Source organism: Oncorhynchus gorbuscha, linkage group LG15 (genome assembly GCF_021184085.1).
Source record: "Oncorhynchus gorbuscha isolate QuinsamMale2020 ecotype Even-year linkage group LG15, OgorEven_v1.0, whole genome shotgun sequence".
NCBI lineage: Eukaryota > Metazoa > Chordata > Actinopteri > Salmoniformes > Salmonidae > Oncorhynchus > Oncorhynchus gorbuscha.
In genome coordinates, this window is record NC_060187.1 from 62,111,811 (window position 1) to 62,137,099 (window position 25,289).

Consider the following 25,289-nt stretch of genomic DNA (forward strand, 5'->3'; position numbering starts at 1 on the left):
TGAAAGTCGCTGAGCTCTTCTGTAAGGCATTTATACTGCCAATGTTTGTCTTTGGAGATTGCATGGGTGTGTGCTCGATCTTATACACCTGTCAGCAACGGGTGTGGCTAAAATAGTCTAATCTAGTTTGAAGGGGTGTCCACATAGTGTATCATACGATTTTAAAATTTGTAACATATTGCACGAATTGTAATTCGTAACATATACAAAATTAATGATGGACATCCACAAATGAATACATATCAATACGAAACCTAACATATCATACTAATTGGAGTGTCCCTTGATTTACCTTTACTATGTCTACCCTTGAGTCCAGGTTGACAGGGAATTTCTAATTATTAATTTGGTCTCCAATAGTTTACCTCTTGTCAGGTGGGGTGAGGAAAATAAGAAACCACTAGATGGCACTACATACTCCAAGTGAAAAGTATGTTGTACGTGTTATAACATCAGTTGAGGAGGCTCTACAGTGTATGTGTGTGTGAGAGAGTCTACATTGGTGTAGAGAGGGAATGTCTCTTGTTATATGTAATGTATGTAAACTCAGCAAAAAAAAGAGAAGTCCCTTTTTCAGGACCCTGTCTTTCAAAGATAATTTGTAAAAATCCAAATAACCTAACAGATCTTCATTGTAAAGGGTTTAAACCCTGTTTCCTATGCTTGTTCAATGAACCATAAACAATTAATGAACATGCACCTGTGGAACGGTCGTTAAGAAACTAACAGCTGGCCTCTTGGGTGGCGTAGTGGTCTAGGGCACTGCATCACAGCGCTAGCTGAGTCACCAGAGACTCTGGGTTCGCGCCCAGGCTCTGTCGCAGCCGGCCGCGACCGGGAGGTCCGTGGGGCGACACACAATTGGCCTGGTGTCGTCCGGGTTAGGGAGGGTTTGGCCGGTAGGGATATCCTTGTCTAATCACGCACCAGTGACTCCTGTGGCGGGCCAGGCGCAGTGCATGCTAAACAAGGTCGCCAGGTGCACGGTGTTTCCTCCGACACATTGGTGCGCCTGGCTTTCGGGTTGGATGTGCGCTGTGTTAAGAAGCAGTGCGGCTTGGTTGGGTTGTGTTTCGGAGGACGCATGGGAGTTGCCTGTATGGGAGCCTGTACGGGAGTTGTAGTGATGAGATAAGATAGTAATTACTAACAATTGGACACCATGAAATTGGGGAGGAAAGGGGGTTAAAAAAACAACAACACACTAACAGCTTACAGCCTGGCAATTAAGGTCACAGTTATGAAAACTTAGGACACTAAAGAGGCTTTTCAACTGACTCTGAAAAACACCAAAAGAAAGATGACCAGGGTCCCTGCTCATCTGCGTGAACATCCCTTAGGCATGCTACAAGGAGGCATGAGGACTGCAGATGTGTCCAGGGCAAAAAATGACAATGTCCATACTGTGAGACACCTAAGACAGCGCTACAGGGAGAAAGGACAGACAGCTGATCATCCTCGCAGTGGTAGATTGTGACCACTGATGGAGGATTGTGCATTCCTGGTGTAACTCGGGGAGTTGTTGTTGCCATCCTGCACTGCAGGACAGGTACAGAATGGCAACAACAACTCCCCGAGTTACACCAGGAATGCACAATCCCTCCATCAGTGCTCAGACTGTCTGCAATAGGCTGAGAGAGGCTGGACTGAAGGCTTGTAGGCATGTTGTAAGGCAGGTCCTCACCAGACATCCCCAGCAACAACGTCACCTATGGGCACAAACCCACCGTCGCTGGACCAGACAGGACTGGCAAAAAGTACTCTTCTCTGAAGAGTCACGTTTTTGTCTCACCAGGGGTGATGGTCAGATTCGTGTTTATCGTCGAAGGAATGATCGTTACACCAAGCGAGGCCTGTACTCGATTTGGAGGTGAAGGGTCCGTCATGGTCTGGGGCGGTGTGTCACAGCACCATCGGACTGAGCTTGTTGTCATTGCAGGCAATCACAACGCTGTGCGTTACAGGAAAGACATCCTCCTCCCTCATGTGGTACCCTTCCTGCAGGCTCATCCTGACATGACCCTCCAGCATGACAAAGCCACCAGCCATACTGCTCGTTCTGTGCAGAAACATGCACAAACCATAACTGCATTCATTGTATTCAGTTGCCATTGTGCTATGCTAAGTCAGCCATCTATAATGGTCAATTGTGCTATGAGTAAAACATTTTTGGACATGCTGAAAGAAACCTTTGTCTATTTTTTTCCTGATAGATTCCCAATATCCTGTGGTCAAATGAGGATGGAACCTCAGGTCTAGACACAGACAGAGGAGGTCAGAGGTCACATCTGCAATATATTGGGGTCAGACGTAAAGCGGAGGCTATCCCCTTACACAAATTCATATCTGCATGTGGGAGAGTTTACCCACGCAGTCGGTGTGGTGGCCTTTTTATTTGGGCCCATCATGGCAGCTGAACAGAGAGGCTAAAGGCAACAGGAAACCTGATACAGGCCATACAACCCCTGTAAAGGAGTTGACCCTAATGCCCCTATAAAGCTGGGTTTAACCTTTGCCTTTTCAGCTGTGTCTTAGAATAGTTCTTGCCATTGTATCCAGTATCATTTACAGCTACCAAGCCCTCAAGGTTCAGTTATTGTGGGTTTTTGTCAAAGCTGTCAACCTGAGAGGCCACTGATGACCCTCTGTTTAAGTGCACTTAAACACATCCCACTTAACCCCACAGTAAGTGTAGTGGAGAGTGCCAAAGCAGAGAACTGTCAGCGGTGCCTAATTGCTATATTGTCTGAACACAAACAAGTGAATAGCCCAGACAAATCACGCTGTGAAACAGAGAGATATCTCTGGTAGCTGTAGGTGTACTGAAAGAAAGAAACACACAAAGCTAAATACAGATGGAGCACAACGAACAAATGGCAGCCGATAGTATATGTGTGGGCTGTGGAAATGGTACTTCCATTAACCGCTTGGGTTCATTACTAAGCTGCATGTCTCCTATTTCCTCCCCAGCCATTCTCCTTCAGCTCAACGCCCCTGTCTGCCTGGGCCACAGCCCGTCTCTGACCACGTTCCAGGACCTAACGTCTGTTTTTACCATTGTTTAAGCTCGGTCACAAAAGTGACTGTGGGTCCTAGATCCAGCCATTCCCCCCCATCCTTTCAACTGTCTACCCTCTCACCCCTCCTCCCTTAGGTAGGCCTATGTTTATCTTTGTCTGGAAACAGGATGTTTGGTCTTAGGAAAAAAGGAGTGAACAGATTGCAGTGTAAATCAGGGTACTGGGTCAATGTTATATTTAGATGTCATGTCAGAAAGGGTGGATCACTGAATGCATGTCTAAAAAGGTCAGAGGTCAGCAACTGACTTGAGACTTGAGACTGAAAGACCTCATATTTTAGGTTGTTTCTGGAGCACAACAAGCAGTGTGTGGGTTATTTTTTATTTCCTGTACATCTAGGGCACCAGAAGCACGGTCATGTATATCGACAGCTTTAATACGGCATGTTACCATGTTATCTAATAGCCTCCCATCCTTTTGTCTGTATAACAATTGACCATGTCAATATGCCAATCTGCTCAGCAGTATCTCCTCCTTGGCAACTGATTATAATGAACATCACTTTCTCCATAGTGCCATCTTTCTATCAATAAGCAGAAGTGGGCTGGGCATGTGAGCACATGTCTGGATGCGTGTGTGGCTTTGGCCTCTGGAGTTGTTCCATGTTGCAGCGCCACTGGGCTACATGGACAAGGTCAGTCCGGTAATGGTCCTATAAGGCCTGTCATCTATCCGTTACTTTTCCTACTGACATAAATCATGGAGCTTGTTCTGTCTTTATCTTTTGTATTTTGCTTCCATTGTTTTGTTCTGTTGGTGATTATAGTTCAAACTGTGTGTGCTTTAGTGGTAGGTTTTACACTGTTTTGTAAACATTGTTTGTGAGAGGGCTGTGTTTTGTGTTGCACAAATTAGGGGCTAAAAGTATAAATACCAAAAACATGTTGTGTGTCCATGAAGTTGTGCAATCAGGGTTTGTAAGTGGAGGTCAAAGTAATTACACAGCATTATTCCATTAGCTGATATTAGATTTCCCACAGGAGGTATAGGAAATAGTATTTTCTCCTCACTCCATCCATGCATAACTAATTGTAATAGGGAAAATTGCACAAAATGAGGTCAAGTGTTCAGATTAAAATATCAAATTGTCAATTACCTGTATTTGTTAATGGGTCAGATCACTTATTCTTTCCCGAGATTAGATTTATACATGATTGTATATAGTGTCTACATGGTTGAAAAACTAAGTGATTAGGAATGTACGATCGACATTTGACCTAATTTCTTGTTTTGGGAAAGAAACTGCATGAGGGGAATATCTGTGTTTTCCCTGATAGATTTTCCAGACACTAACAGGTTGATGGTCCAGGAGATTTACGAGCGAGTGGTTGTGCCTCCCTCTGCCTGAGAGTCAAAAGGAGAACGCCTTGGACAAGATGGTTAGGGAACCTTTATCCAGCAGTATATAAAGGTCATCATGTGAAACCCATTCTATGACTTTCAGAAAAAGTTATCACCAATCTGATTGGTTTGTTAGTTTTTCAAGAGCTCTTTGAGCCCACTGAAAATCCTCCCCATTAAGATATCAGTCCTGTCTTTATAGTGTAATTCTGTGTTATGTAATTCTATCAGTTCTCAAACAAATGTTAGTGTGGGATGTCAATGTGTTATTGAATGATGTCCACAGCTATAGTAAAATTTCAATCTTTATAAACACAATTCAACAGCTTTTTATGTCCCACACACATCACTGAACATATTTGCCTTTATATCATAGGTTAAATTTCGGCTCAGCAATGAATAGCATTTCACATTTTCCCTATGTAGGATCTTAATTTGATCACTATTGTTGATGAGAATTTCCCCATACATCAGGAAAAGCAAACGTAGTGTATTCGAATGTTTAAAAAAAATTCTAACATCATAATACAAATAGTAATTTCCACTTTAAAATAACAAATGTGCCATAACAAAATTTGTTACATTTAATGTATCAGCCCCTACAAAACATTTCCATATTACAATCAACGTGTTGCTACAGGATTATTTTCCTGCTGTAGCAAACTGGCTCAAATTAAGATCCTACATCTGTGTATAAACGATTCGAACTGAGCGATCATTGTCGGTTCAAATCCAAACACTGAAAGAGATATTGGAATGCCGTAAGCAAGGTATACGGTTGCACAATACACTTTCAAATGAAATGAGAATGGAAATATACCGTTTAGAGTGAGCTATATTGGCCTACGTGATATCTGGCCTATCCAAAATCTCACTCTTTGGCCGAGTCATTTTCTTGAAAGACACAGTAATACCATCTGGTTTAGTGGATTGGAGTAGTGACTAAACATCCCATGACTGCATAGTGAATGGAAATCATTATCGCCTAGATTGTCGCTGGATAATTAGAGAGAAATCTAGGGAGAGAGAGAAAAATCATAGACTGTACACATCTTTGCCTGTGGTAAATTCAGTTTAACCTTACTGTTCTGGTCCTACATGGGCGTATGGAATGTATAATTATTGTATACTGCAGAATAATTATAAGGCAAATAACCAGCCAAGCTCGGTCAAGTTGGTCAGGTTCAATCACCCAATGGTAATGTCATACATTTTAGTGCTAATATTAATTTCCATAGTTTTTGTTTATTATGCATTTGTAATTATGATGGTATTCAACGTCATTCACTCAGCAGCAGCAACGGTGACAAAATGATGATGTGTTTTGGGTAGAATTCACAGTTTGCTGAGTGGTAATTATAGTCCAGTGGAAAAATCAATCATGACTAATAACATTGTACCAAGAACAAACATTGTAATAACAGTCCATTATTTTCAACAACAAAAAAACATACATTTTACTTTTATTTCATAATTGATTTAGGCCTACCATTTTTACATTTGCTCAAAATTGAAAGCTGCATCAGTTCTCAGTGAATGAATGACCACAATCATGATGACGACTCGACCATTTTCCTGTTGATGCAACTGGATAGTCCCCGACTTTAATCCTTTTATTACTTGTCCTTGTCTAAACAGTCGTTGCTGTTGATTTGGTCGAGATAAGGTTCGTGGACGCTCCTCCTAATATGTTGCTGCTTTTGCTCTAGGGAGTTTGTGGTCACGCGCCGCAGTCCGGTGTGCCGGGGAAGTGCTTTTATCAGCTCTTGCGAAACTCTTAGAAACGGACTTTCTTTGACTCTCGGCGGTGTCTTTGATTGTCGTTTATTTCTGCCTATGCCTACTCTTTTTTAAGGCTACTGGAAAATCGAAGGCAGCTGAACTGAGCATACCTTTTGAGGAGCCAAGGACCGTTGTAAAACCGTGGTCTGTCAGTGGTCATTTTGGAAGGCTTCACATTGGCTCGTGAACGATGAAATGTAACATAGTTTTGGAACATTTGTATTTACTAATTTTACTCCCTAATGCAATGTTTTGTCAAACAGGTAAGTGGTATGCCAATATTATTAATTGATAATGCCAAATTGGGACTACATTGGATGTAGACCGTAAAATGATGTGCGTAAATGACCTGTAACCTACCAATGGGTTTCAAGCTTCTTTTTTCAACGGACATGGTTTACGATGAATATTATGAACACAGTAAGCCTACTATTATGAACTGGGGGATAAATGTAGCATAGATATGGACGAAAAGGTGACAATACCGTTTTTAATGCTGAAAATATATAATTTATTAAGAGCCAGATAAACATTTTGTATATGCTCTCTCCATTAGTCCTGTCCATCTGGTAAGAATGGTGTAAATCTGTGGCGTGTATACTGATAGTAAAGTTCATCAATCAAGGTGCTGTCATCCAAGGGCACATACCTACGACTCTCATTGCTATGGCAGTCTGTTGACCTGTCATTGGAGGCAGCAAGGGCCAAGCCTGTCTCTGTGTCTTCTCCAACCACACAAGCCTTTGACCCCTGCGGCCAAGGTGGAAAGAGACACGTGTCCATGAGGGCCGCCCACTCGGACAGAGATATGGTGCTGAAGGGTATCTCAGGACATTTACTATGAGAGTTCCCGTCTTGGCGGAAGAGAGATGGACTGACCAGGTGCTGCTGAGAGTGAACGATGATAGGGTAGCTCTGAAAGATCCTGTCGTCACCTGCAACAACTTGTCCGACTGGCGTTACTGTGTCATAGTTAGTTGGGCTATGACTTTTCACTTGGCTGTGAAATCTCTGCCTCATGCTCATCTCATGTTGGCCTTTAAGTCCCACAGCTCTCACTTTTGGAGTTTTCTCTCCATCTTTATCTCTATTCATTTTGCCTTCGTCTTTATGTTCCCTCATGCTGCTCTGGTCTTCATTAACCATTAGCATATATAAGTCTCTGTCAGGGGTACCCACCACTTCTGTTTTGGCCTCAGTTGCCTGACTTGGAAGATTCCCCATATCAGTAGCGTCCCATCTCTGATAGTTTGTATACGAGGTGTCGTCAATTTTGGTTCCAGTCTTGCCCATCACCGCCATCAGTCTCCTGTATTTCTGAGTGAAACTGTTAGGGTCTCTTTTTGCCCTCGACCTAACAGCTCGTTGCCTTTTATCCTTCTCTCTTTTCATCACCGTAGAGGAGATGCTGAGATCAACCACAGACACAGGAGGAATAGCAGCACCCACCATGGTTGGAACACAGTGGTATGGCTGTGAGGGCCAGGCTGGTCCAATAGGCATCACCGGAAGGTGCAGAGGGTGTGGTGTGTAGACATAATCAATCAATGGTGTAGATGGCTGGATGATACCTCCAGAGGTGTAGGCCTCTGTGGAAATGTTTGCAAGAACAGCAGAATCTAGGCCCATTTTTGAACGGTGTCCTGTATATTGAAGACAATCCAAATTAGTTTTATATTAAATATTTGATCAATCATGACCATCTATTTTTGTTAGGCTTGTAATTTAATAGTAATCATATTTGATGCTAGTACACCCTAAGTACACTTTTTCTTTGTGAAGCAATTTCTGATTGTTTCAACATTTTTGGTTTTGTGGTTTGCTATTAAAAGATGTTCAAACAACGCACTTACCATGATCTTGTTGTAATAAGTGTTGTTGGTAATTGTACTGAAAGTTCATTTTTATCCTCTGCTCTTATGCCAGATACATTATAAAGGACACACCTACATAAAATCAAGAGCATCAGTAGCACATTTTAGAATGTTTTTAGAATGTTACCTGACTGTGATGTCAGAAGTGTTACTCAGGTGAACACAGCTGGTGTTACTGTGGCAACAACCAAACATTCCTGCTTCAGAACAGCTGTATTTGCAGTAGGCCCTACTTTCCCTCTCAGCAAAGTTTCAAGAGGATGTCTTTCTTTTAGATTCTGTCCAACACCCGAGGGTCTTGCTTCGGTATGCTCCCGGGGCGGCAGGGTAGCCTAGTGGTTAGAGCGTTGAACTAGTAACCGGAAGGTTGCGAGTTCAAACCCCTGAGCTGACAAGGTACAGATCTGTCTTTCTGCCCCTGAACAGGCAGTTAACCCACTGTTCCCAGGCTGTCATTGAAAATAAGAATGTGTTCTTAACTGACTTGGCAGTCTGTAAAAATAAAAAAAAATTACTTTCCCTCCTGTTTCAATTTCACATTTTACCCTAAACTGAGAAGTCGGACTGTCTTTGAAGCTACTTTAAGCATGCTTATCGTAAGCAACATTCTAATCACCACATCAGTTTTTTACCACATACCTTTGAATAGCATGTACCTTATATTGCTTCTCCCTTTTATGATACATCTCATGTGAAGGCAGGTATTAAAATGGACCATATGGACATTAGCAGTCACATCCTGCCAAAGCTGAAATGTCTCTACTTGACTTGGAAGCCTATAAATAAATAAGGCTTTGGCTACGGCTTAGTTCCGTAGCCAAAGAGACGCCATGTTTGGTAACAGATCCTTTCATACTAAACACTTCCACTCTAACTGCTCCCAGCTGGGACTGTCATTGGCTACATTAAATTACAACATAGATGTAGGGGAAGTTGAAGACAATCACATACAAAGTGGATCTCCTCACTCTGCATAGTGGATTTGACAATCACCCTTCCCTGTAAATCACATTCAATTAGTGAAACACGACAGTCGACAGTCAATGTAGAAAACATAGAAGCGAACCGTTTTACCACCTTTTGTAGTATACCCCGTGCATCACTATAGTTTCCTAAAAGATACACTAAACACATGCAAACCCCCAAAAAATGCCATTCATTTATTCCAGATCTCCATTAGCTTTTTCCAGGCGCTCATGGTTCCCTTCAGCATGGGTACTGTGGGACTACTCAGATATTTCTCCAGAGTGTACTGGTCCCTGTTGATGAACACGTTGTGGTCCCAGCCTTGTTTGGTGATCCGGGACACCCTTTCTCTCTGCTGCTGGGTCTTCCTCTTCATGTCCTCCCTCTCCTCCCTCTGCCACAGAGAGATGGGCACCGAGGCCTGCCATGGGCTGGGAAAGTAGAGGGAATCAGGAGGGGGTAACCTCCCGTACTGCCCAGGAGGGTTTGGGTGATGGCACGTGTTGGGATGGCGAGAAACACGGTACCTTCTCCTTGGTTGAGGGTTGGGGGCTTTGAACGGGGGGTGGTTTTGGGTAATGGGTGGTGCGAAGGGTAGGGAGTGTGTGGGGTCGCTGTGGATTGTCCCCTCTGATGAAGTTGGTTGCATACTCTGACAAGATGGGGAGACAGACTTGGTTGTGAAGCTAGCATACTTCTGTGAAAGGTTGTCAAGTGTTATAGGGTTGTCAAAGACAGTTGGTTTTGCAGACAAAGGATTTTCAGCTTGGGATGCCCCAATCGTATCTACAACATCTCGCATTCTTATTTCCACCACTGAGGAGTGACTGTTTGCTACGGTAACATGAATCGTCTCAAAGTCTAGCAGGTCGCGGTCAATCAAAATGACCTGTTCTTCTGTTATTTGTTCATTGGGAATACACTGGTTGGACTGATTGGATGTCTGGGATTTTACCCCAAGTTTGTGGAAAACCTGAACAGACTGCATCATCTGATGACCCAGCCGGCTCCTTGTCAATTGGAGTGGTTGGGGAGCGTTTGGGGTAGGCTGCACCCCCTAACTTAGCCCCTTTAACGCTACCTTTCTGCTTCCTGGATGAGGAAATGTCTGAACCTGTTCTGTCCCCACCTCCATCTGCAGCACCGCTCCTTGCACATTGGACCAGCTCCTTCACAGGACTAGGGTTACTCTCCTCTACACTTCTTTCTCCATCCCTCTTTTCACCTTCTATCTTTTCACTGTTCACGCCATCACTACTGTCACCAACCTCTCCAATGATGGCCGTTTTCTTTGTCATCTCCCCCCTTCCCTGCTCTGCATCCTCCTCTTTATTTTTAGTAGCTTCCATCACAGGGCTTCCTGCAGCCTCCTCCAATGGGACAACTGGATTTCCAGTGTTCATTTTTGTATCAATAGGTGCCATGGTAATGTTGGTTGCAGCTGCTGGTGCTGGTGCAGCCACACAGATGTACCCTGGTGGGGGGGCATACTGCCCAGATTTGTGGCACTGGTGGTGGCTGAGGGGGCTGATCTTTGGTAGACAACAATGTGCCATAGATCGCATGTTGATGGGTTTGATGATGAGAAAGAAGGGGTTGATGGTGATGATGAAGATGGTGATGAAGGAGATTGGGATGATTAGGAGGCTGCTGGAAATGGGCTGTTACAACCGGAGGGTTTGTGCTGTGATCTATGACCAGAGTTATCTGTCCTGCCAGTAAACTGTTTCCTGAAAGGAAACCAAATTATAATTTTTTGATTCACAAAATATTTTGTACAGTATTTTATGAATAAATGCATTTGTAAAGTCAATATGCCTTAATTAATTTCTGTCATGCAAAATGAGAATTTTATGCTAACTTTAGAATAAAGCATAAAGCATAGATAGTTAGAAAGCTGAAAAGCTAACAGACAGTTTTGAGAGGTTTGAATTGTAATTGAACATAAAATGCTTACCTTGTGTTGAGTCAGGTGTGAATGCATTACTCTGGAAAGGGTTATGATCCTCCATAGTTATAAACAGTTATTTTAATTAGTTTAACACAATATTTTTTGAAAGTACTTTGTTGTTTAGTCAAGTAATTGTTTGATTGATGCACATAGAATGTCAGTGTCTCTCTATGATGTCATCATTTTTTTTAACTTCATTCTGACTAGAGGGAGTACAGCTACGACCGGAAGGTACTTTTCCGTAGCAGGTTAGGATCATTTACTCAGCAGGTTAGGATAATTAATGTGGCAGGTTAGGAGACTTAGGTTAAGGTTAGATAAAGTTTAGGGTTAGCTAAAATGCTCTCCTAACCTGCTGCGAAAAGTAACTTCCGGTCGTAGCTGTACTCCCTCTAGTCACAACTCCTAGACGTTCCAACTCCAGAAAATTGTTGTTTTGTTAAGAGTTTCATTTCTCCAAATAAATGTTTTTTTTTATGCACAAAAGTACAAACAAGATCAACATATTTTCAACATTAATTTGTCTCATAATCCCATAACTCCTATTTTACAATTATTATGATCAGGCTAGGCCTAGTTATTACATGGTTGCAACATAGTATTGACAGTGTTTCATTGCTAACTCAGTTGATTTTGTTTGTGTGTGTTGGGGGGGGGGGTGAACAAAGGATCGGTAACTTCAAATCAAATTGTGTGCATATGCGTGCGTGTGCTTTGAGTGAAAACACAGCAGCACCTTATTGACTCATGTTTGTGCTACATGTTTGGCTGCTTGTATCTATCCTCAGTGCTTCCCCCAGAATGTGCTCCGGGGGGTCACTCTCTGCTCCAGAACCCATACCGCAGCACCAGTTTCAGCTCCCGCAGCCTGCAGCAGTCAGCCCTCCAGGACTTCATCTGTGACCATTCCCTCATACCAGGCTGGTACCAGTTCAAGATCTTTGACAAGCCCGCCAGCATGCCCACACAATGTGTGGAGGTAAATACCGATGATACATTTTATTTTATAGTACTTTTTCTCTCTAGGTCTCAAAGCATGTTACAATGTATGGAGGTCACCCAATGCCCCTACGTGTCGCTAACACCCATAGAAGGAATACAAATTTCCAAAACAATGGATAGAGGACTATTTTTATTTTATTTTGACGCGAGGACATTTAAAAAAAAATATCAGTGCCGCCCTCCGGACCTCTGTTGAAGACCGAATGTTGCCCCCAGATAAAAAAAATTGTTTTACACCCCTGGTTTAGGTGGTCTTTCATAGCAAATGCCATACCTCAGTCAGAACAGTATAGAAAAATATTGTCCCCATGATATAAGATCTTATAATGGCGCCGGAGGGGATGGCTGCCGTTTTACGGGCTCCTAACCAACTGTGCTATTTTGTGTGATTCTTTGCATTGTTTGTAACTTATTTTGTACATAATATTGCAGCTACCGTCTCTTATGACTGAAAAGACCTTCTGGAAATCAGAACAGCGATTACTCACCCCGAACTGGATGAAGACGCGAAGGATATACTGCTTCTCTGAGACCAGGCCCAAATCCCATCATTTGCGTGAAGAAAAGACGGAAATACAGGGGGCGGAGATTGGGGTGCCTGAAAGAATTCGTCGGCAAGTGGGTAACCCGTCTCTACCATCCGTTCTATTGGCCAACGTGCAATCACTGGAAAATATACTGGATGATCTCCGTTCAAGACTATCTTACCAACGTGACATTAAAAACTGTAATATCTTATGTTTCACCTAGTTGTGTTTAAACGACGACACAAATAATATACATTTTTCGTAGCCGCCTATTTACCACCACAAACCGATGCTGGCACTAAGACCAGTAAGGCCATCAGCAAACAAGAAAATATTCATCCAGAAGCGGCGCTCCTAGTGGCCAGGGACTTTAATGCAGGCAAACTTAAATCCATTTCACCTCATTTCTACCAGCACCACCTTTACTCCACACACAGAGAGGCATACAAAGCTCTTCCTCGCCCTCCATTTGGAAAATCTGACCATAATTCTATCTCCTGATTCCTGCTTACAAGTAAAAACTAAAGTGGTCAGATGACGCGGATGCTACGCTACAGGACTGTTTTGCTAGCACAGACTAGAATATGTTACGGGATTCATCCAATGGCATTGAGTATACCACCTCAGTCACCTGCTTCATCAATAAGTGCATTGACGACTTCATCCCCACAGTGACCGTACATACTGTACAGTTGAATTCTGAAGTTTACATATCAGTGCCTCTTTGCTTGACGTCATGGAAAAATCAAAAGAAATCAGCCAAGAAAAATTGTAGACCTCCACAAGCCTGGTTCATCCTTGGGAGCAATTTCCAAATGCCTGAAGGTACCATGTGCATCTGTACAAATAATAGTATGCATGTATAAACATCATGGGACCACACAGCTGTCATACCACTCAGGAAGGAGTTGCATTCTGCCTCCTAGAGACAAATGTACTTTGGTGTGAAAAGTGCAAATCAATCCCAGGACAACAGCAAAGGACAATGTGAAGATGCTGGAGGCAACAGGTACAAAAGCATCTATATCCACAGTAAAATGAGTCCTATATCAACATTACCTGAAAGGCTGCTCAGCAAGGAAGAAGCCACTGCTCCAAAACTGCCATAAAAAAGCCAGACTACGGTTTGCAACTGCACATGTGGACAAAGATCGTACGTTTTGGAGAAATGTCCTCTGGTCTGACAAAAATAGAACTGTTTGGCCATTATGACCATCCCAACCATGAAGCATGGAGGTGGCAGCATCATGTTGTGGGGTTGCTTTGCTGCAGGAGGGACTGGTGAACTTCACAAACTAAATGCATCATGAGGGAGGAAAAGAATGTGGATATATTGAAGCAACATCTCAAGACATCAGCCAGGACGTTAAAGCTTGGTCACAAATAGGTCTTCCATATGGACAATGACCCCAAACATACTTCCAAAGTTGTGGCAAAATGGCTTAAGGGCAACAAAGTCAAGGTATTGGAGTGGCCATCACACAGCCCTGACCCCAATCCCATAAAAAACTATTGTGGGCAGAATTGAAAAAGTGTGTGCGAGCAAGGAGGCCTACAAACCTGACTCAGTTACACCAGCTCTGTCAGGAGGAATGGACCAAAATTCACCCAACTTATTGTGGAAGGCTACCCGAAACATTTGACAATTTAAAGTCAATGCTACCAAATACTAATTGAGTGTATGTAAACATCTGACCCACTGGGAATGTGATGAAAGAAATAAAAGCTTAAATAAATCATTCTCTCCACTGTTATTCTGACATTTCACATTCTTAAAATGAAGTGGTGATCCTAACTGACCTAAGACAGGGAATTTTTACGAAGATTAAATGTCAGGATTTGTGAAATACTGAGTTTAAGTGAATTTGGCTAAGGGGTATGTAAACTTTCGACTTCAACTGCACATATCCCAACCAGAAGCCATGGATTACAGGCAACATCCACACTGAACTAAAGGCTAGAACTGCCGCTTTCAAGGAGCAGGACACTAATCCCGCTATGCCCTCAGACGAACCATTAAACAGGCAACGTGTCAATACTGGATTGAATCCTAATACACCGGCTCTGACGCTCGTCGGATGTGGCAGGGCTTGCAAACTATTACGGACTACAAAGGGAAACCCAACCGTGACCTGTCCAGTGACGCGAGCCTACCAGACGAGCTAAATGCCTTTTATGCTCACTTCGAGGCAAGCAACACTGAAGCATGCACGAGAGCACCAGCTGTTCTGAACTACTGTGTGATCATGCTCTCCATAGCTGATGTGAGCAAGACCTTTAAACAGGTCAACATTCACAAGGCCTCAGGGACAGACGGATTACCAGAACATGTACTCAGTGCATGCGCAGACCAACTGGTAAGTGTCTTCACTGACATTTTCAACCTTTCCCTGACCGAGACTGTAATACCTACATGTTTCAAGCAGACCACATAGTCCCTGTGCCCAATAAAGTGAAGGTAACCTGCCTAAATGACTACCACCCCGTAGCTCTCATGTCTGTTGTCATGAAGTGCATCATCCCGGAAACCCTAGACCCACTCTAATTCGCATACGGGCCCAACAGACCCACAGATGACGCAATCTTAATCGCACTCTACACTGCCCTTTTCCACCTGGACAAAAGGAACAGCTATGTGAGAATGCGATTAATTGACTACAGCTCAGCGTTCAACACCATAGTGCCCACAATGCCCATCACTAAGCTCAGGACCCTGGGACTAAACACCTCCTTCTGCAATTGGATCCTGGACTACCTGACGGGCCACCCCATGTGCTAACAGTAGGTAACAACACATCTGCCACGCTGATCCTCAACACTGGGGCCCCTCAGGGGTGCGTGTTTAGTTCCCTCCTGTACTCCCTGTTCACTCACGACTGCGTGGCCAAGCACAACTCCAACACCATCATTAAATTTGCTGACAACACAACAGTGGTAGGCCTGATCACCGACAACGATGTGATAGCCTATAGGGAGGAGGTCAGAGGTCTGGCAGTGTGGTGCCAGGACAACAACCTTGAGCAAGACAAAGGAGCTGATCGTCGACTACAGGAAAAGGAGGGCCGAACACGTCCCCATTCACATCGATGGGGCTGTAGTGTAGCAGGTTGAGAGTTTCAAGTTCCTTGGTGTCCACATCACCAACAAACTATCATGGTCCAAACACACCAAGACAGTCATGAAGAGGGCATGACAACAACTTTTCCCCCTCAGGAGACCGAAAAGATTTGGCATGGGTCCCAGATCCTAAAAAAGTTATACAGCTGCACCATCGAGAGTATCCTGACCGGTTGCATCACCGCCTTGTATGGCAACTGCTCGGCATCCGACTGTAAGGCGCTACATTGGGTAGTGACTACCGCCCAGTACATCACTGGGGTCAAGCTTCCTGACATCCAGGACCTATAAACTAGGCGGTGTCAAAGGAAGGCCCAAAAACTGTCAAAGAAAAATCACCCAAGTCATAGACTGTTCTCTCTGCTACCGCACGGCAAGCGGTACCGCAGTGCCAAATCTAGGTACAAAAGGCTCATTAACAGCTTCTACCCCCAAGCCATAATACTGCTGAACAATTAATCAAATGCCTCCCCCCTTGTTTTTACACTGCTGCTACTCATTGTTTATTGTTCATGCTTAGTTACTTTAATAACTCTACCTACATGTAAAAAATGACCTTAACTAACCTGTAACCCCCACTCGGTAACGGTACCCCCTGTATATAGCCTCATTGTTGATATTTTATTGTGTTACTTTTTACTTTAGTTTATTTAGTAAATATTTTCTTAAGCAGCTTTTTATTGCACTTGAGTACTTTTCAGTGAGCCAAATCATTGCAATGGTAACATAAGTGCTAGTCTTGCCCTTTTAAGTGAACATAGGCTCTTTGTTCTGAGGACCCTGGGATGGTATCAGCATTAAGCACAGGACCAAAGAGAGCGAGAGACAGGAGAGAGATATTAGAGACAGAAGAGAGACAGGAGAGAGACGGGGAGACGGAGTTAGAGAGAGAAAGATACAAGGTTAGAGAGATAGAGAGAGAGAGAGAGAGAGAGAGAGAGAGAGAGAGAGAGAGAGAGAGAGAGAGAGAGAGAGAGAGAGAGAGAGAGAGAGAGAGAGAGAGAGAGAGAGAGAGAGTGTTCCTCATTTTCCTGGGCTGCCCGCTGTGCTGCAGACTGTAGGATCCATCAGAGGTGTCAGCCTCCTCTTCTTCCCAGGGCATTGTCATGTGTCATATTGCAGTTGTTGCCTGCAAAGTGTCGCCCTACCAATCATTACCCATGTGGTTGTATTATTACCACCCAGTATAAACTAGCCTGGTCCCAGACATATTTGTGCTGTCTTACTTTTTATCACATTGAGTTTGCAAGACAGCACGAACAGATCTGGAACCAGGTTAAAGTAATCTCATTCGGTTCTCCATTGTCTTTATCTGTGTCCACCAGGTGAACCACTGTGGGACCCAGGCCCCAGTCTGGCTGTCTTTGGGGGAGGGTGAGAGCCTTCCCCGGCCCCTGGAGGTGACGCATCTGACGGCCTGTGCCACCTGGCAGTTCTTCCTCAGCAGCAGTAAGGACTGTTGCCTGTTCCGCATCCCTGTCACCGTGCGCAACTGTGGAGACTTCTACGTCTACCTGCTCCAGCCCACCCAGGGTTGCATGGGCTACTGCGCACAGGGTACAGCAGCTGTTTACGATAGTCTGTTTAGGTGGAGGCAATGAGGAGCTCCATATGCTATGAAAGTGAGGTGGCATAGTTTTTTTCTTCTTCAATGAGCAAAAACGTAGCGCCATGGTCTTCAGCGCCACAATGTCATAAAAGGCAATTATAATTTCATAAATGAACGTGTTTTCATTAATTTGATGATATAATCGTCAAGCCCACTCAAAGGATTAGGGCTGACCTCGGAAGTACAGTCCGATGTAGTGCTGCATCACTTTCATAGCGTATTGCCCATGCTCTATGCTGTGATCTCTTACTGTATGTGTCAATGTAAACATGACATTACTTTAATCAAATCAAATGTATTAATATAGCCCTTCGTACATCAGCTGATATCTCAAAGTGCTGTACAGAAACCCAGCCTAAAAAACCCAAACAGCAAGCAATGCAGGTGTAGAAGCACGGTGGCTAGGAAAAACTCCCTAGAAAGGCCAAAACCTAGGAAGAAACCTAGAGAGGAACCAGGCTATGTGGGGTGGCCAGTCCTCTTCTGGCTGTGCCGGGTGGAGATTATAACAGAACATGGCCAAGTTGTTCAACTGTTCATAAATGACCAGCATGGTCAAATAATAAGCACTGGCAGAACAGTTGAAACTGGAGCAGCAGCACGGCCAGGTGGACTGGGGACAGCAAGGAGTCATCATGCCCGGTAGTCCTGAGGCATGGTCCTCCGAGAGAGAGAAAGAAAGAAAGAGAGAATTAGAGAGAGCATACTTAAATTCACACAGGACACCGGATAGGACAGGAGAAGTACTCCAGATATAACAAACTGACCCTAGGACCCCGACACATAAACTACTGCAGCATAAATACTGGAGGCTGAGAACGGAGGGACTGAGACTTTAGGTTTCTTTAAAAGTGTTAGCTAAATGCTGTACCTGCTCCTAGAATAGGATATAACTCATGTTATTATTATTAAGAGGGAATTCTTATAGTGGTAATAGCGTAAAGGTGACATGATACAACTGTAAAAACACTAAAGAATTAGCACTAACCACATGTAACTCATTAAACTGTTATTTATGTGCTTGTGACTCAGACCTCTGTAGTGTTAACTGTTAAGACCGCCACTGTTAATTGTCTGTTCATTGTCCTGCTCTCATTCACCATGTAGAGATGTCAGACTCTGCGGCTGTGGTGTGTGGTCCTGACGAGGTGGAGGTTGATGGAGCGTGTAAAGGTGAGGGAGCTCTCTGCCTCCTGGCTGTGTGTTGTCTGGCTCTATAGGAGGCCCTTGTTAAAGTCAGACACCACAACAATCCACGTCAGAATTGCCATGCGGTGTGGAATGCAGCAACAGGCCCCTCGCAGGTCCTCTTAATGAGCTAAGCATGTGTGTCCTGCCTCCCTCGCCCCGTCTCCATGACGATATCTCTCGGCGAGGTCGTGAATTTTCCCTCCCGGTTTTAGGGCGAAGGAGGAGGGGGGCTGGGGACATAGGTGGATGGTTTAATGAACTTTTATTCACACAAGAGACGCTATCAAGTTGGAAGGGATACTATAAATAGGAGAACGTACCCACCGTTTAGGTACCTACTCTTTTGGTTTGTTATGGTTGGCCCCTTTCCCTGATTAGAGTTACAGAAATAGACCAAAATGTTGGGACCCACTGGAAAGCAGTGGCTGATGACTGGATCTTTGCCTGAAATATAGATTTTGATGACTTAATGGATCACAGGACAAAAACATTCAGCCAAGCTTCAATTATAACACAACCATCTCATATCACCCAAATACTGTATACATTATTACCTGCTATGTCCATGTAAATACCAGTTACATGTTCAGTAGGAAGAAAACTGGGTGACATTTTGCTAAACATTTTGCTTCGGTGTACCCTACTGAACACAACTCCGTTATCCCTTCCAGCCAAACAGCCTCCTTCCCCAGTGGTACCTGTGATAGTAGCAGAGCTCTCTGGGAGCATCGTCTACCTGAAGTGCAGCTTCGAGGGCCATAGCGTGAACAGCTCCCTAGGCTATGTGGTTGCCTGGTCTCGCCTCTCCCCCCAAGGCATCAAAGAAGAACTGAAACAAGAGATTACTGTCCAAACCGTTGCCTTCATCGAGCTGGACGGGATCAACCTCCGACTGGGGGACAAGGTGGGTAGAAGTTACCCCTAACCACTGACGCAGGTTCAGATATTTTTCCTCTCTAATGGTTAAGGTTAAGATCGGGGGTGGTGTCATTTGATCCGAGACTTGTGGTTACGGGTAGCTTCTACTTCGCTTGTAAATCAGTCAAACGGCCAGAATAATGCTAGCTTCCGAGCTCTCTCTCAAAACTGAAGTGAATTTCTTTTACAAGTGAGGATATAGAGCAATCGGGCTGGCCGTGTTGAAAACCTAGACTGCCACCGGCCATCAAAGTTATCCAGTATATTGTCGTGTCATCCTTTTATGAATCTCTTGTCAGACATGTTGTTTGGTTTTCCTGTGGTATCATGTATATTACCTGGCTTCAACTATAAAGGCTTTTCTACATCCTGAACTGTAGCCTCTCTCTTCCTCCTGAACGGCTGTGGCTGTCCTTCCCTCTCTGTCAGATTTACTGCAGTTGCTCCAGTTTTTTCGTGGACTCGCCGGACATCCAGGGAGCCCCAGCGGAGAGCGAAGAGTTCTTCGCCGGGATCAGGGTAAGTCAAAGAGATAGAGAACACTATTTCAAGGATTTGGTGTTTGAGTGTGTGTGAAGTGTGTAAGTTGTGTGTGCGTGCATGCCTGTCTGTCAGTCTCTCTCTGGGTCTGGGTTTGTGCGTCTCCTTTTTGTTTTAAATAGTCACTGGTTAATCAGAATTTCTCTTGTGACTTGTCTCTGCAGTTGAGACCCGAGGTGACTACTGTGTCTGAGGATGGGAAGGACTACGAGTTGACTGTGGAGAGTACCATCCCTGTCCCATGCCCTGACGGTGCCTCCTTCTCCTCCACCACAGAGCAGTGTACTCTCTCCTTACACCTGAGTACAAGCAATCAAGGTAAAGGCTTCGTAAGTAATCCTACATACTCACACTATCACCACAGTAAAGTTTTTTTTCTTCAAAATGTAGTATTCTTAATAACTGATTTTGGCAATACGTTTGATTTCCATAGCGTCTTGATTCTCCAGTGACAACGCATATAGACATGTTGGTATCCCTACGAAATAGACAAAAACAAAGCCAATGACAATAACCATTAAATGATCTATTCCTCCGTAGGAGACGATCTGCTGGGTCCAGACGTGGTGTTGACGTCGTGCCGGGTGGATCTCTCCCAGAGCCTGGGGTGTCGTAACGGGGTGTGTAGCCAGGCCCTGGTTCACCTCAGCGCGGTCACAGACTTCCTCAGGGACGGGGACAGGACAACACAGATCTTTGTCAAACCCATCGTCACATCCAACTTCCTCTGGAGCGGCTACACACCACAGAGTGTGCAGGTACTGGAACTGGAAAAAATACCCTTGTGATGGGTTGGGAGGAGAGTGACGGTTTTTATTAGCCTGGTCCCAGATCTGTTTGTGCTGTCTTACCAACTCCTATGGTCATTGTCACACTGTTTTCCATATAATAAAGAACCGATACAGATGAACAAACACGAGGCTGAACATTGGAGAAAACAATAACACCTAGTGTCTGAAGACAACTGAGGGCTAAATAAAGGGGGAGTAATCAAGGAGGGAATGACAACCAGGTGTGCGTATTGATGGGGAACAGGTGTGTGTAATAATGAAGCCAGGACAGGAGGTTAGTAAACCGACGAAGTCGAGCACCGGAGGGAGGAAGCAGGAGTAGGCGTGACACCGGAACCAGCCTATGTTAACAGATCTGGGACCAGTCTAGGTTGTTAACAGATCTGGGACCAGTCTAGGTTGTTCACAGATCTGGGACCAGTCTAGATTGTTACACTTAGCTCACTCAATGCAGAATATGCTATGATGCTATATACACTGTATAGTGTACATTTGCTCACTGCCACAGTGCCCATACACAAACTGTAAGTTGCCAACACACTCATATAAGCATGCACTGTATACACTTTATTTTCTCATCTAGATAGCTGAATGTGAAAATGAAATAAATGATATCTGATATGTATATGTTTTCAGATCACAGTGACGGATGTTCCCTCTGCATACTGCTACTCTTTCACTGATCCTCACATCATCACGTTTGATGGCAGGTACTTCAGTCACTCCTTTATAGTCAGCCATAATGATCGATGCAGTCAAGGCAATGTTAGCCTGCAAATATGACAACAATCACAAGGATACACATTACCGTAACTGATACTGTAGTGTAATGTATTTCATGCATTTCCTTTCAGGCAGTATGACAACTATCAGATCGGGACGTTTGTGTTGTACAAGAGCACGAGGCAGCCGTTCGAGGTTCATGTGCGCCAGTGGGAGTGCGGGAGCGTTGTCCACGGCGCCTCGTGCACGTGCGGCTTCGTGGCGAGACACGGCGGTGACGTCATAGCCTTCGACATGTGCAATGGAGAGCTGGGGGACACCAGGCCGCACCTGTCGGTGAAGAACAGGGACGTGGGCAAGAGCGGCATCCGCATCACTGAGTCTTACCAAGGACGCAAAGTCACAGTGAGTGAATAAATACATCAAATCTAACGTATAAAAATTCAATTCAATTCAAGTTGTCTTCCGATGAGTTGGTGGTGGCAGGAAAAAGAAAAGGTCACAGAGTTGAAGCCCACGCCCACAGGTAGTAGTCATTAGCCAATAGGGTGTTGAGAAAGGCAGTGTAAACTTACAGTGCAAAGTCGGTTTTCAATTGTTTATGCTAATTATGATATGATACAGATGTGGTGATATAGCGAAGCACTGGAAAGCAGAAAATCGTTTAGTTGTAATAGAATAGAGCAAAATCAAATGAAATACAACAGAATACAATAGGATCTAATCCCCTTTCTGTCTGCGCTGTAGATGACCTTCTCGTCTGGGGCATTTGTGTGTGCCGATGTGTCTGCCTGGGGCATGAGTCTGACCCTGAGGGCCCCCAGCTCAGACTGGAGCCAAACCCAGGGCCTGTGTGGGACGTATGACGGACAGACCCACAATGACCTCCACACAGCAGGGGGCGCAGCACTGGACAACGAAGACTTAGCAGCCTTCATCTCTGAATGGAAGTTAGTCTGATGCCAAATCTCAAATCAACCTCTAGCCCCTAACGCTATGGAGTTTGCAGATCTGAAGAAGATATGTGGTGATGGTTCTAACCAGCCTATCAGTGATTGCACTGCAGCTTTCATTGGAATTCCTATGCCCATACAGTTTCTTTTGATCTGCAAAGCGGGAGTGGGCTTTTGTCCCAACCATGTCTGGACCTGAGACTGTTCTTTTAAACGATGGATATGAATCATTTTCAACATTTTACATGAGCTCTTTCAACTGTGGTTGTGTTACGTAATTATTTGTTGAATGTGTTTCCGTCGAGATCCTAACTGATAAGGATGTATTTCTCTTCTGGCAGACTCCCTCCTGGTGGCAGCTTGTTTGACACTGTTCCGTCCTATCAGAGCGCCCCAAACCCTCGCAGGTACTGTAACTGTGAAGAGGAGTCCCACCCCACGTCCCTGCGAACCAGGTCTCAGCCAATCCCTGGCTCCGACTCCTCCTGTTCTCACCATGGCAACGTGAGACTCCACAGTATCATCCCCACTCTGGATGTCACTGCCGAATACATCAACTCAGTAGAGCTGTTCAAAGGCCACCACGACCACCCCTCAGGAAACTCCAAAGAGAACGGCCGGGCCGAGGACACCGCCGCCCAGCCTGTAGAGAGAGGCTCTACCCTAACGGGCTCCAGCCATGGAGCCAACAACCAGAGGAGCCGTGGAAGGCGCCAGTCCTACCAGTTTCTCCCCGACACGCCCTACCAGAGCCTGAGCCAGTCCGACCTGGAGGGCTTCACCTACTTCTTCCCAGAGGACCACGAGCTGACTGCCCGGCCCGAGTCCTCCCCTCCCCCCGCCTGGCCCACCCTGTCTGGGCTAACACAGCTCCAGGCCAGGGTGCAGTGCCAGCGGGCGGTGGCTAACTCCAGCATGGCCCTGGGCTGCGGCCGGCTCTTAGGCCCGGCCATAGTGAGCCAGGCGGTGGCTATGTGTGTCAGCGACCTCCAGCTAAAGGACGACCAGGCCTGGGTGGGCGCCACTCTGCCTCTGCTTGAGAACGAGTGTGAGAGGAGGCTAGTGGAGGAGAGGGGTAGAGAGGAAGAGCACCAGGACATACTGTCCTTCCTCAAGTGTCCTAATCTATGTAATGGGAATGGGCAGTGCTCCAAGTTGGGGTGTGTGTGCTTCCCCGGGTTTGGGTCCTATGACTGCAGCATTATCTCTGGTAAGAAGAGGGGAGGGTTAGATCTGTAATACACATGTATACTATAAGTCAATCATACATATTGTCAACACTAGACCAGGGTTTGGCTCATAGTTCATCAAAGACATATCACAGTGATTTACTAATCCTAATGAAATTATTTTTAAAAAACCTGCTGACATTTTTTTGCTTCTCATTTCTGTCTGTTTCTGGTGTCGTTTGGGATGGTGAAGACCAGACTCCAGAGATCACAGAGCTGGAGAACGAGGGACTGTGTGATGTCAGACAGAGTGACTGCTCCACTGTACAGGTCTTTGGACAAGGCTTCAAAGACTCCTATGAACTCAAGTGTGAATTTTTGAAGGAAAAGGTACCATACTACATCACACACAGGAACACACACATATACAGTGGGGCAAAAAAGTATTTAGTCAGCCACCAATTGTGCAAGTTCTCCCACTTAAAAAGATGAGAGAGTCCTGTAATTTTCATCATAGGTATACTTCAACTATGACAGACAAAATGAGAGAGAAAAAATCCAGAAAATCACATTGTAGGACTTTTAATGAATTTATTTGCAAATTATGGAGGAAAATAAGTATTTGGTCACCTACAAACAAGCAATATTTCTGGCTCTCACATACCTGTAACTTCTTCTTTAAGATGCTCCTCTGTCCTCCACTCGTTACATGTATTAATAGCACCTGTTTGAACTTGTTATCAGTATAAAAGGCACCTGTCCACAACCTCAAACAGTCACACTCCAAACTCCACTATGGCCAAGACCAAAGAGGTGTCAAAGGACACCAGAAACAAAATTGTAGACCTGCACCAGGCTGGGAAGACTGAATCTGCAATAGGTAAGCAGCTTGATTTGAAGAAATCAACTGTGGGAGCAATTATTAGGAAATGGAAGACATACAAAACCACTGATAACACACTACGCCGCCAGGGACTCAAATCCTGCAGTGACAGACGTGTCCCCCTGCTTAAGCCAGTACATGTCCAGGCCCATCTGAAGTTTGCTAGAGAGCATTTGGATGATCCAGAAGAAGATTGGGAGAATGTCATATGGTCAGATGAAACCAAAATATAAGTTTTTGGTAAAAACTCAAGTCGTCGTGTTTGGAGGACAAAGAATGCTGAGTTGCATCCAAATAACACCAAACCTACTGTGAAGCATGGGGGTGAAAACATCATGTTTTGGGGCTGTTTTTCTGCAAAGGGACCAGGACGACTGATCCGTGTAAAAGGAAAGAATGAATGGGGCCATGTATCGTGAGATTTTGAGTGAAAACCTCCTTCCATCAGCAAGGGCATTGAAGATGAAACATGGCTGGGTCTTTCAGCATGACAATGATCCCAAACACACCGCCCGGGCAACGAAGGAGTGGCTTCGTAAGAAGCATTTCAAGGTCCTGGAGTGGCCTAGCCAGTCTCCAGATCTCAACCCCATAGAAAATCTTTGGAGGGTGTTGAAAGTCTGTGTTGCCCAGCAACAGCCCCAAAAATCACTGCTCTAGAGGAGATCTGCTTGGAGGAATGGGCCAAAATACCAGCAACAGTGTGGGAAAACCTTGTGAAGACTTACAGAAAACGTTGACCTCTGTCATTGCCAACAAAGAGTATATAACAAAGTATTGAGATAAACTTTTATCAAATACTTATTTTCCACCATAATTTGCAAATTAATTCATTAAAAATCCTACAATGTGATTTTCTGTTGTTTTTTTCT

At 44.6% G+C, this 25,289-nt stretch overlaps 1 protein-coding gene across 1 annotated transcript in view; it reads left to right on the plus strand.

Annotated features, from left to right (window-relative positions):
• The first annotated feature begins 6,180 nt into the window (after positions 1-6,180).
• The window catches only part of LOC123997292 (von Willebrand factor D and EGF domain-containing protein-like), a 30,640-nt gene continuing 11,531 nt past the window's right edge, over positions 6,181-25,289 (plus strand). Inside the window, exons 1-13 of the mRNA XM_046301441.1 lie at positions 6,181-6,466; positions 11,783-11,973; positions 16,966-17,197; positions 18,357-18,422; positions 19,112-19,359; positions 19,788-19,877; positions 20,063-20,216; positions 20,439-20,656; positions 21,326-21,399; positions 21,544-21,817; positions 22,160-22,362; positions 22,707-23,575; positions 23,788-23,924. Coding sequence (XP_046157397.1) covers positions 6,394-6,466; positions 11,783-11,973; positions 16,966-17,197; positions 18,357-18,422; positions 19,112-19,359; positions 19,788-19,877; positions 20,063-20,216; positions 20,439-20,656; positions 21,326-21,399; positions 21,544-21,817; positions 22,160-22,362; positions 22,707-23,575; positions 23,788-23,924 — 2,829 coding nt within the window. The 5' untranslated portion in view covers positions 6,181-6,393. The remainder of the gene's footprint in view (positions 6,467-11,782; positions 11,974-16,965; positions 17,198-18,356; positions 18,423-19,111; positions 19,360-19,787; positions 19,878-20,062; positions 20,217-20,438; positions 20,657-21,325; positions 21,400-21,543; positions 21,818-22,159; positions 22,363-22,706; positions 23,576-23,787; positions 23,925-25,289) is intronic.